The sequence below is a fragment of the Pagrus pagrus genome, assembly GCF_965226575.1.
Source record: "Pagrus pagrus genome assembly, chromosome: 18".
NCBI lineage: Eukaryota > Metazoa > Chordata > Actinopteri > Spariformes > Sparidae > Pagrus > Pagrus pagrus.
In genome coordinates, this window is record NC_140202.1 from 12429426 (window position 1) to 12441622 (window position 12197).

Sequence of the window (12197 nt, forward strand, 5' to 3'; positions counted from 1 at the left end):
ACTTTTAAGGAAATCAATTGCGTATAAATGGCTCCATCTTTTATGGTTCTGAGTTGTTTGATTGATGTCGCCCTCTCCTTTGTGTGTTCATACCTCAAGAACAGACTCACAAATATACATGCACACCCTCACCCACACACCGTATTGATCCAGTTTTAATGAAGCCTTAAGGGTAGCCAACATTCGAGCTGTCCAAACAAATGCCTCCATTTGACCACAACAGCAAAATATTTCACTGTACAGAACTCTTAATACCTTGTCCAATTTATTTGTTACATAAGCGGGCTTCCTTTACTCTATGCAGAAAATGTGCTTTTTTACGAATGAGCTCGCAAAACTGTTTCCTGTCCCATAGAATAGAAGGAAATAGCTTGGTGTAACAAGACTTTGATGGAAGCCGCCTGTCTTTTTTTCTGTCAAGGTCTTATTTATATTACTAGTTTGTGAATGTGGCCTGAAATGCGTCTCTTTTTTTTTAGTGCAATGGGAGCACCCAGTCAAGTGGAGGCTCTTTAAATATAACTCTAATAGAGCATTGTGTCGGATCTGTGGGTTAATGTTGTGTCTTAGTGTGACCCAGAGTTATTAGAAGGAAAGCTGAGATATATTTTCCGATGATATGCAGTAAGTACAAGACATTGCAGCAACTGAAACAACTTCTTCTCTGCTATTTTAAAGGCAAATCTTATCTTACTGAACTGAGAAAAGGCCTGTATTGTTTTATCCAATACTCCCGCTTATAATTAATAATTCTATAATAACACACAGCTCTATTTTCTGTATTACCATCTCCAGTACAATGTGCGGGTAATCATGTAGTTTTGAAGATTTCTAAACGCAGAATACGGATTTCCCATGTGATATGTTGGTAGATATCGTCACAGTCCCGCGACACTATCGCAGCATTTTTTTATGCTGATGTCACAACATTGGGTATATACAGTAGTTACATCCCTATTAACAATAGTTCAAATTACTGTCCTATGAAAGGGCTAATTTCTATTAAATTATTATTCACTTCTGTACTTCCCTTAGCTCGACTGAGCATTTAAGCGCCTTTCAGCTCATTGTTTTGGATTTATTACCCAAATCTTCATTGTTTTGATTTACCATCACCATTTCCAGCAGCAGAACCGAGCCAAACTTCTAATAAACATATTGTATGCTACCTGCCCAAACACCAAACATCAGTTTGGTTAAAGAGTAGCTGGTGAACACAGTGGCGCATTGACGATTAGAAGGAGGAGTTGGTGGGGACCCAAACAGAGCTAAAAGGAGAGCTTTGCAAACACATTCACCACAACAACGTTATAAGACTGCTTTAAGTATGTTAAATGATGTGATTTTCATGCATTGATATCTTTCTCATCACATGTGAAGTGACTGGTCGCTTGGCAGGTCATTTCCATAAAAATAAATAACTTTTAAGGGTTGACTGTTCCATAATATATAACATTAAATGCCAATTTTACTTACTTTACATCTAATGTGTTCAACTGGTAGTGCAAGATCAATCATGGACATGGCAGCCCCTGCTGCATTGATTTTGACCATTCATTTTCTTAATCTCGCTCTTAAATGTCTACTAAGTCTGTAAAATTGCAACCAAATCACTTGAGTTGTTCCTTTCAGGAGCTTATAAAAAAGATTTTTATCTTAACCCTACTTTCTTTTCAGCCAACCTGAAGGAGCTGATATCTCAGACGATGGTCAGCTGGGCCCAGGAGTGTCACATCCAGGACCCAGAGCTGGTCCGCAAGATGTTCAGTCTACTGAGGAGGCAGTATGACAGCATCGGGGAGCTGCTGCGGGCCATGAGGAAAACTTACACCATCAGCGCCGCCTCAGTCCAGGACACCATCAACCTCCTGGCCTCCCTTGGTCAGATCAGGTCTCTGCTGTCTGTTCGTATGGGGAAAGAGGAGGAGAAGCTCATGATAGATGGACTTGGGTAGGTTGTGGGTGCCTCAGAGGATCTCTACTTGTGTTAAATATGTTTGAGTAACTTTTGTTATATGTACAAACAATCGTGTTCCTGGTCTTGCTAGTCATAGTTGCATGGTAGTTTTTTTGTTTTTTTTTGTGAATTTAATTATCCGTAATGTCCTTTTTTTCCCTCCAGGGACATCATGAACAACAAAGTGTTCTACCAGCACCCCAACCTAATGAGGATACTGGGCATGCACGAGACTGTCATGGAGGTCATGGTCAATGTGCTCGGAGGAGACAAGTCCCAGGTTTAACAACTTCTACCTATTAATGTACCACCACACCATCTCACAGGAAGTGTTGTAGCACTCTGAGAAAGTTTGTGTTTCAGTCCAGTTTTTGCGTGTTATCCTTTGTGTGTGTATGTGTGAAGCATGGTCACAGGGTGAGCGTGCATTAATGAAGACGTGGTCCCAGTAGGTGGGCTCTCTCCTCCGGCTGACAGCATCAGAGTCTGGGAGCGAGGGCAGAAAGGGCAGATTGCGGCTGGCTGACTGTGTGAAGGTGTCGGGCCTTTTAGACGTTAATTAGGAGCAAAGACAAACAGGGGACTGGTGAGGAGCCTGGAGAAAGTCATTACAATAAACTCAGCACCCCAGAAAAAGGCGGCTCCAAAACCACTCGGTGTCAAATTAGTGTTTTCTTTGGGCTGTGACAAATTGTTAACGATGTGTGGACATGAAAGTCTACTTTATTTGTGTTTATAAGTACACAAGTTTGTTGCCTGAGAAATAATTTCAAGACAAAGTGTACTTGTGCTCTGTAATTTGTAAAAATCTCTTTTGTGGTTGTGACTTAACAACACACTGTATGTTTTAGACGATGTTTTACCCTACTTCTGTATCATTCCACAGGAAATCGCCTTCCCCAAGATGGTGGCCAGCTGCTGTCGCTTCCTGTGCTACTTTTGCAGAATCAGCCGTCAGAACCAGAAAGCCATGTTCGACCACCTCAGCTACCTGCTGGAGAATAGCAGCGTCGGCCTGGGTGGGTACCTCTCACTGTGAAGCTGTTATGTCTCAAAAATGTAGCGGAGTCTGGGGACTTTCCCTGGGCATCAAAGAAGTAGCCTTTACTAGATACCGTTTACTGTTTTCTGCACTTTAGGCATTAAAACAGACAGGCTGGTACAACGATGCCTTGCCAAACTGACACTTCTTACAAGAAAAGAAACATCACAATGTATTGTATTAAATGCCGAATGTACAAGAGGGCACCAATGACCGCAGCTGCTTTACAGAGTTTATTAAGTTCCTCCTCAATCAATAACTCAATTCACCCGATTTGTTAAGGGAGTCTGGGGACATTGCGATTACTAGTTCAGTGGTTAGTTGAAACATACAGTGCTTTCACAAATGTCTGCTGCTAGCATCGGCCGGTGAAGAGAACCCAAACACGTCAAATGCATCCTCAATGAGTCTTGGGGTGTTCACATCTTTACTTAGAGTCGATCTGTTTAACTGCTACTCCTACTATCATCTATCATTCTACTTTGAGGTTAGCCAAATGACTACTGATGCTCTGCTACAACATTATTTTACTGAATGAAGGCCACGCAACTTGAGCAAGAATAAACCAACCTCTACAGACTGTAGGAAATGCTATGCAAGTATGGATAATATAATAATATACCTGCAAGAGCCATACATACATGTAAACGCAGCTCTCGGTTGGATGAAAGATGAACTTTAGAAACTACAGGCAGTCTCATTAATATGGGTGATACGTTTTTTTGCCATCACAGGACTTGTTCTGTGCCTCTGAGCTCACATATATTAGCCTCGCACCTTAGAGGACGTGTGCGTGTGTGCGGTGTGTGTGTGTGTGTGTGTGTGTGTAATTGTGAGTCTGAGTGCCGAGAATCTATCGACTCATCTCTCATTCTGTTAGAAGATGGCGGTGCCACAGTCTCAGAGAGCACCCTGCTGGGGTGAGAGACTGTCTCCCCTGGATGCACACACACATGCACCCAGTCAGGAACACACGCACACGCACACTTCTCAAATTGCTCACTTATGTGACAGTGCAAGCAAAATAAAACCCAAGTGTAAAGACTTTAATGCTTCCTTTAAAACATATGTGGGCTGTAACCACACCGTTTGTATACAAAGTGCTTCATAAATCCTGGGGAACCTAACAGGAGTAGAAGCATTCATTGGTCGAGAAAACTTTCCTTCAACACTAACGTTAACCTGAACAGCTGCCATGATATTTTTGGAAGGGGTGGAAACAGCACCCCCTGCTGTTTGTACAACATTTAGTGGAAACATGAACACAGGCACGGGCTGATATAAGATGAAATAGAGCATGTGGTTGACTATGAGTGTGCTTTGCATTGTAAGCTTCACCAGCCATGAGGGGGTCCACTCCTCTTGATGTGGCTGCTTCCTCTGTGATGGACAACAACGGCCTGGCTCTGGCACTGGAAGAACCCGATCTGGACAAGGTAAGGCTCGGCCTGTGTGTTACCATACAGTGTTTCTCCTCATTGGTGTTCACATGCATTATGTTGTGTTTGAAATCATCTAGGATGAAAAGATTAAAGGGGCACTAAGGAACTCAAACTCATTATAATATTTACAATATTAATGAGATAATAATACAAACTCAAAAATATTAATTTTTTCCATGACTGAATAACTGTTCTCAATGGGAAAAAAGCTAGAAAGGTGAAACAATATGAAATTGCGTTGTCCTTAAAAGTCAGTTTGTTTATTCAGTTATTCAGTCCTGGAAATAAAGAGAGTTTCTTTATACAGTTTGTTTAGGCATAGAAAAAATCAATCAATAAAGATCTTTCTCTTCTGAGTAAATTTTATTCCCCAAAACTACATAGTGCACCTTAAAAGCTGGATAAGTATTGATCTATATGTGATGTCGTGTACCTGCAGGTGGTCACCTACCTAGCAGGCTGTGGTCTCCAGAGTTGTCCAATGCTCCTGGCTAAAGGTTATCCAGACATCGGCTGGAACCCCATCGAGGGGGAGCGTTACCTTTCCTTCTTGCGGTTTGCCGTCTTCGTCAACGGTATGGCTGCAGTCTCATAATTTCTGTCTCTCACTCTCTCTTTCTGCTAAACAAGTAGAAAAGACTAGCAAAGGTCCAGCTACATTTGAAAGACCTTCAGTTAGCTCCTTAAGGCAAGGTCTACCTAGTGGTGTGTTTATATTAGAGCTGCAGAGTGTGGTTTTATAATTTCCTTGCTTGTTCTCATATGATTTTATATTTTGTACCCCAGGCGAGAGTGTGGAGGAGAACTCCAGCGTTGTTGTGAAGCTGCTCATCCGTCGTCCAGAGTGTTTCGGGCCCGCCCTGAGAGGAGAGGGAGGGAACGGCCTGCTGGCTGCCATGAAGGAAGCCATCAAGATCTCCGAGACGCCCGCTTTGGACTTGCCGGGCTCTGTGCACGGAGTCAGCTCTGATGTGTAAGCCATAAAGATCAGGCAAAGCTTATCAAATCAATGCTGAGGACTTACCCTTAAGATTAGCTGTTTATCCCCCCGCCGCCTTTGTGTCTTTGCTCTGATGCCCTTTAAAAATTGTCGTCCACTTTTCTGTCTCTTCATGTCTACACTTTTCCCACCGCTAGGTCTGCTGATGGTGATGATGAGGAGGAGGTGGTACACATGGGGAACGCCATCATGTCCTTCTACTCTGCGCTGATTGACCTGTTGGGACGTTGTGCCCCAGAGATGCATGTATGCTTGATGGAAACTGTGTATTTATTTATGGTTTTTCCCGATGGATGGATTTTCCCTGTTTTCACTTCCTTTTTGTTTTTTTCAGCTCATCAACAAGGGGAAAGGTGAGGCTCTGCGTATTCGCGCCATCCTGCGCTCTCTGGTACCAACTGAAGACCTTGTGGGAATTATCAGCATACCGCTCAAAATGCCCATCACCAACAAAGGTACGCATCCTATTTACTGTCATGCTACTACAGGGTGTGCAGGTTTTGAAAGTCTGCACATTCGGTGCTCGACAAAAGGTTATTGATTTCAATTCACTGCTCATGCCTTTTTAATCAGCACAACGCTTTACTGCACATAGCTTTGAGTAAGCCAGATCATTTCTATAGCGCGCTGCCTTGCTCTATTGATTGATCGGCATAAACATGGCAAGAGTCGCCTCTTAAATTTGCTGCGCAGAGCACTGCCACACTGGCTTTGTCAGCAGGCCAGGAGTGAAGACAGTGAGAAAACTCTCATTCGCATGCTGCTGCTTGCTGCCCTAATGAATACACATGACTCCGCTTATCAGAAAGGACTTGCAATTATGTACTGTAGGCTGTTCTCTGGGTATTTCACTGTTCCACACCTGTGTTGTTTGTGCCTCCCTTCTCCTGCCTAAATCTCTCTCAGATGGGTCGGTGACAGAGCCGGACATGTCAGCCAGCTTCTGCCCGGATCACAAGGCCCCCATGGTGCTGTTTTTAGACAGGGTGTATGGCATCGAGGACCAGTGCTTTCTGCTTCACCTGCTCGAAGTGGGCTTCCTTCCTGACCTGAGGGCTGCTACCTCTCTGGATACGGTAGGTGAAGCTGACAATGGCCAGACTCTGTAACATGAACTTCAGCAAGACTTTCAGGATCAATAATATCGGGCAACCTTTTGTACTAATGAGGAGGTCCTCATTGGATTAGTTTCTCTTTGGCTGATCAATGTAATTGTTCTTTGTTTTTACTCATGAACTAAAAGTTTATGTAGTAGATGAAGAAAAACCTGGCTTTTTCAAGTCGTAACTCTCAAATACATTGGATGCAGACTTTTGTCTGAAATGAATCCATAGTCACATGATATATTAAACTTCACGTGGTGAAGGCTTGAATCTCTTTTGCTCTGGAGTTGTCTTACCTGGCCAACAGTCTTAATATGGCTGAAGCTATGAATATCACTCAACCCTCTGTCTGTCAACTCTCGACAAAACATGATGCTGTTCACACTGACAAATTGTGCTAATGTAATCTGTGCAGCATGTGTGCAGCAACCCCTGGAGTGTTGCTTGTGGATGTAATACCCTTTTTTGTTGCTAAAATGTTTTACAAGATCATTTTATTTATTACAGAGCATCCTTTGAAATATTCTTTTGTTTTCATCACTTTGATTTAAAGCCCCCTTGTGACATAAAAGACACGATGTGCATTTAAATGAAATAACGTCACACATTATATACGACCTGTCATCCTCTCTTCCTGCAGGAGGGTCTGTGTACCACGGAGACGGCCCTCGCCATGAACCGCTACATCGGCTCAGCCTTGCTACCCCTCCTCACCCGCTGCGCCCCCCTCTTTGCCGGCACCGAGCACTACGCCACCCTCATCGACTCCACCCTGCACACCATCTACCGCCTCTCCAAGGGCCGTTCGCTCACTAAGGCCCAGAGAGATGCTATAGAGGAGTGCCTGCTGGCTGTCTGCAAGTGAGGAGCATAAAAAAACTTTATTAGTAGAGTAAACCGTTTCTCCAGGTTGTGGGCCTTTTTGTAAACTCGTGATAATAGACCAAACACTTGTGGTATCTCAGCTGGCAGGAATAAAAAGATCAACAGCGCCTTTTATCTGCTTTTGAAAAAAAACTTCAGCTCAGAGCCTGGTTTCTGTAAATTAGCAGGACAAAAATGGTTGGAGTCTGAAGATGTTCTGGTTAAAGGCAGCCCAGGGCAGCAGCGCTCTTATCTCTTTCTCACCTTACTCTGCAGGCACCTTCGTCCCTCCATGCTGCAGCAGCTCCTGCGCCGCCTCGTCTTTGATGTGCCCTTGCTGACTGATTACTGCAAGATGCCTCTCAGGGTGGGCAACAGTTTTTTCTCACCTTCTTTGCCATCCCGTATCTTGTCTTCATCTCTTTCCGCCTATTTCTCTGCTTGTTTGTTTCCTGTCTGCCTTTTCTTTTATTTCCCTTTTCTCCTACACAGTCTCACCTTTGTTTTTGTCTGTGTGGTCCCTGCTTAGCAACGCTTTACTGCCTTAATTTATTAGATTGTCAGCTCTGTGGGGGAGGTACCAACAACTTATTTCCACCTGCTCTATTGCAGGTGTGCCTTCAATGTTCTGGCGTTCAGCTCTCTCTCTCTCTCTCTCAGTCACACACACTCTCAAAGGTGCACATTTTTTAACACACCCATACTGTTAATCATCCGGTGTGGGAAAAGTGGGCTGCTACAGGAGGGAAAACAAAGGGATGAAGTATTGGACTGAGTGATTACAGGCTTGTTGCCTCCACTGCTCCGCTCCATCCGTCTGGCCATGCGAGAGAAATACTGGACATGTAATACATTGTGACTGGCCTGTGAGATGGTGGACACACTTGTTTTATACCTCCATGTACACATTTGGATTTCATTTGAGAGTGGGAGAGCTGATTTCCTTTGAGGCGCTATTTGCTCTACATGCGTGGCCCCGTGCCAGTGTGTGGTGAGAATGTAATGCCTGTCTGACTAAATCCTGTATATTTATTACCCTGCTCGTCTTGACCTCTGCCCTGTGTTTGTCCTCCAGCTGCTAACCAACCACTATGAGCAGAATTGGAAGTACTACTGCCTCCCGTCGGGCTGGGGCAGCTACGGCACAGCATCTGAAGATGAACTGCTGCTCACCAAGAAAATCTTCTGGGGAGTTTTTGATTCTCTGTCACAGAGGGTGAGTTTTTTGTATTTCCTTTTTAAAGGGGCACTAAGTAGTTTCGGAGCAGAAATTCAAAGTCAGAGTTTACAATATTAATGAGGTAATAATTCAAACTCAGATATATTTATTTTTTCCATACGTGAATAAACAAGCTGTTCTCAGAGGACAATGGTCCCCAGAACACTGTTTGAAGCTAAAAAGGTGGCAGGGTCTGCCACATATAAACAAAGTAAAAGAGTCTGAAATTGTGTTGTCCTTTCAGGTCAGTGTGTTTCTTCAGTTTGTTTATTTTGTCTGTTTAGGCGTAAAATAATCAGTCAATGAAGATCTCTCTCTTCTGATTAAAACTACACAGTGCACTTTTATGGTCCTTTGCAGTTTCAAAGTGGCTGCCTCTTTTCCTTAGCAAAAGTAATTACCATGTTAGAGATTGTAACAAAAGTGATAAACAGTTAAATAAAAATCGCCTCATTCATCACAGGCTTGATTAACACGTATGTATGCGACAGACCTATCGGCACATGCGGTATTACTTGAGGTCTGTTCGTGATGCAGAAGGCTGGACTCAGCACATCTCTCTAAATGCACGATCATGAAAGGAGGCTGTGCTAAGGGCCGGCCTGAAAACATCAATATCTCGACAGCCGTCATTGATCCAAAGCCTCTAGCAAGCTGGTTCTCTGGCTTTTAGAATAATTCTTCATTAATGTCTCTGCTGCCGGCCCCTTCACTGATACACTCAGACTGGAGAGGCCGCGCAGCTTTATTTAAGTCCCGCCTTAAATGAACAACTAAACAAATGAGCTGTGTTCCGTTAAATCAGAATACGATTTGCACGCCTGCACGTGAACAGAGTTTAAAGAGCCAAGTTTTGCGTTTACTCTGTAGCTTTGTTTCTCTCCCCATGCAGAAATATGACCCAGAGCTTTTCAAGATGGCCATGCCTTGCCTCAGTGCCATAGCTGGAGCTTTGCCACCGGACTACGTGGACGCCTCCATCAGCACCACTGTGGAAAAGCCTGTTTCTGTCGATGCTCAGGGCAACTTTGACCCAAAACCAATCAATACCGCTAAGTAAGCCATGTTCAAGCCAGACATCAATGGGAAACATTCTATCAGACTGCTGTACTATCTCTATGCACAGTACATGACTTCAGTAACATGCATTTACAAGACACAAGCTGATTAATTGTCACACTCTGTTTCCAGCATCGCACTTCCAGAGAAGCTCGAGCACTTTGCCAACAAATACGCAGAGCATGCCCATGAGAAATGGTCAGCAGAGAAGGTAAGGCCAAAGATAAGAGCTTTCGCTTTGGAAAATGGGTATTAAATTGCACAGTATTTGACACGGAGCAAGTCACGGGTGTTGTAAGAAAAATAGAGGACACTTAAAACGTCTCTCCTTGAAGAAATACTGCACTCAAAACCATCAGGAAATAATTTCAGCCATTTCAAAGTGAAAAAAAGCCATTCAGATCAATAACTTGATATTGTTCTTTTTTCCAATATCACAGCATTGTTCCTTTGTTGATGCCTCCTTTTTGTTATGATTGAAATTGATACTCTGGGCATGCTGACAATAATTGTGCTAGTCTGTTTAGAAGGCCTCTGCTGCCTTTTGTGCCAACTGCTTAGCCTGCATTGTTGCATCTGTCAAAAAATTTAACAAGAGCTGAGGACAGCAAGAACTGACTGTACCATGACTCCTTGATCTGTTATGCGTACCTAATCTCTTACCCAGTCTTCCAAATGATAAATCATGTCCTGAAGGGACTCTGAATGCAATGAAGATTTCTTTCACCCACGTACATCCCCCTGTGCTTGTGCCTCAGGTGCTGCTGGGATGGAAATACGGAGACTGTGTGGATGAAAAAGCCAAGATTCACCCTCAGCTCAGGACCTACAAAGGCCTGACAGAGAAGGTAGGGGAATCTGAATGTGAGATTTGTGAGGAAGATTAGCATTGAAGAGATAACTGAAAGATTGAGGCTTCTGGGCCTGGTCCCTGTACCCTATTTCTGTCTTTGTGCTTCAGGAAAAAGAGATTTACAGATGGCCAATTAGAGAGTCCCTGAAGAGCATTCTGGCAATGGGCTGGAGCATCGACAGGACCAAAGATGGAGAAAGCATGTCACAACAGAGGGAGAGTGAGAAAATGCGAAAAATCTCCCAGACTTCACAGGTGCAGTGCAAAGAATATGGCAGAGACAAACGCCAACATTAAATGTGCTTGTTTTCTAAAAAATCACCAGACCGTTTAGGTTGTTGCTAATGTAATGGGTAGAATAAATCAATTTGCCCTAAAAATCATCTTGCTTTGGTTTGAAGTATGATGATAAATTCAAAATCAGTATATTTTTGAGCAAAATGAGCAAATGTTTATTTACTGTATTGTTAGCTTATTATTTCGGTTTGTTTGTTTTTTGCCTTAATTACTGCCAACTTAGCTAACTATTTCAAATGTTCATCTATCCTCTTAGCCAACTATTTCTGTTACTGTTAATTTGCACTACTGCGCTACGTTAACTATTACAGTTATATCATATTTTAGTTTAAGCTAACAATTTCAACAGTTTTTCCTTACTTCTAGCAATCTAAAATTGTTTGAACCATTTGAGTTACCTCGAGCTCATTATTTGGTGTGGCCTTCCCTATTTGTTACCACTAACTTAGGTTGACCTAGCACTAACTAGCTGGTTGTTGTAGATATAGTAAAGATAAACAGTGCACCAGTTTGTAATCCTATTTGGCCTTTTACTTTATTCCTTGACACAAACCTGTAGATATGTTTTGTGTTTTTAACTTATCACAATATCTTTCAGTTGAGTTGGAAATCACTGCTCTAGGCTTTCAGCTGCTATCATTTAATTTTCTTCTTATTTTTAGGAAAGTACCACTTGTCAGCACTTATTGTTTGCAGTTGTAAACATTCAGACACACAGTTATTTACTGTGAACACAAAGCTGATTTTGCTGCTAATCTCCTCGCATAATGGACTGAAAGCCTACAGACACAGACTAATCCTTTAACAAATGCTATTAAAGCTGAAATCTCGTGTTATCAAAGTGTTGATTTATAACTAATAACACACTGTGTCTCACTGTCTTTCTGAACATCTCCAGGCAAATGGCTTCAATCCGAGCCCGATAGACACGAGCAGCGTGGTTCTATCCAGAGAATTGCAGGTGGGTGACCTCACGTTTGTTCCCTCGTACTCTTTTTCTTGTTAACATCAAATGATCTCTCAGGCTGAATACGAGATGAAAGGCAATATTTCCTGAATGCGAATGAGTAGCGTGGGCGAGACGTGCTCCTCACTCAGATGTACTGTTTGTCTTTGGTCCAAGGGGATGGTGGAGGTGGTGGCTGAAAATTACCATAACATCTGGGCCAAGAAGAAAAAGAGTGACCTTGGAAGCAGAGGTGATTCGCCGATGAAGTCGCTCATAATCAGTGCATATTACAGAGAGATACCTGCAAACATGAAGGAATGGACAATATGTGGTGTGGGTGGATGTGGAAGTGCCTCTCGGTTGTTGCTGTGTTTATGTGTGTCTGTGAGCATATGCATGTGTCTGCCTCGCC

At 43.0% G+C, this 12197-nt stretch overlaps 1 protein-coding gene across 5 annotated transcripts in view; it reads left to right on the top strand.

Moving 5' to 3' along the window:
• LOC311274225 (ryanodine receptor 3) overlaps window positions 1-12197 on the top strand; it is a 114662-nt gene that overhangs the window by 71320 nt on the left and 31145 nt on the right. For all 5 annotated transcript variants that reach the window (XM_084381716.1, XM_084381717.1, XM_084381719.1 and 2 more), the window contains 18 exons: window positions 1678-1951; window positions 2123-2237; window positions 2844-2976; window positions 4332-4435; window positions 4881-5016; window positions 5228-5414; window positions 5579-5687; window positions 5776-5896; window positions 6348-6517; window positions 7185-7405; window positions 7685-7775; window positions 8484-8624; window positions 9520-9683; window positions 9819-9897; window positions 10445-10534; window positions 10648-10794; window positions 11735-11797; window positions 11960-12035. In XM_084381716.1, coding sequence (XP_084237842.1) covers window positions 1678-1951; window positions 2123-2237; window positions 2844-2976; window positions 4332-4435; window positions 4881-5016; window positions 5228-5414; window positions 5579-5687; window positions 5776-5896; window positions 6348-6517; window positions 7185-7405; window positions 7685-7775; window positions 8484-8624; window positions 9520-9683; window positions 9819-9897; window positions 10445-10534; window positions 10648-10794; window positions 11735-11797; window positions 11960-12035 — 2421 coding nt within the window. The remainder of the gene's footprint in view (window positions 1-1677; window positions 1952-2122; window positions 2238-2843; window positions 2977-4331; window positions 4436-4880; window positions 5017-5227; window positions 5415-5578; window positions 5688-5775; window positions 5897-6347; window positions 6518-7184; window positions 7406-7684; window positions 7776-8483; window positions 8625-9519; window positions 9684-9818; window positions 9898-10444; window positions 10535-10647; window positions 10795-11734; window positions 11798-11959; window positions 12036-12197) is intronic.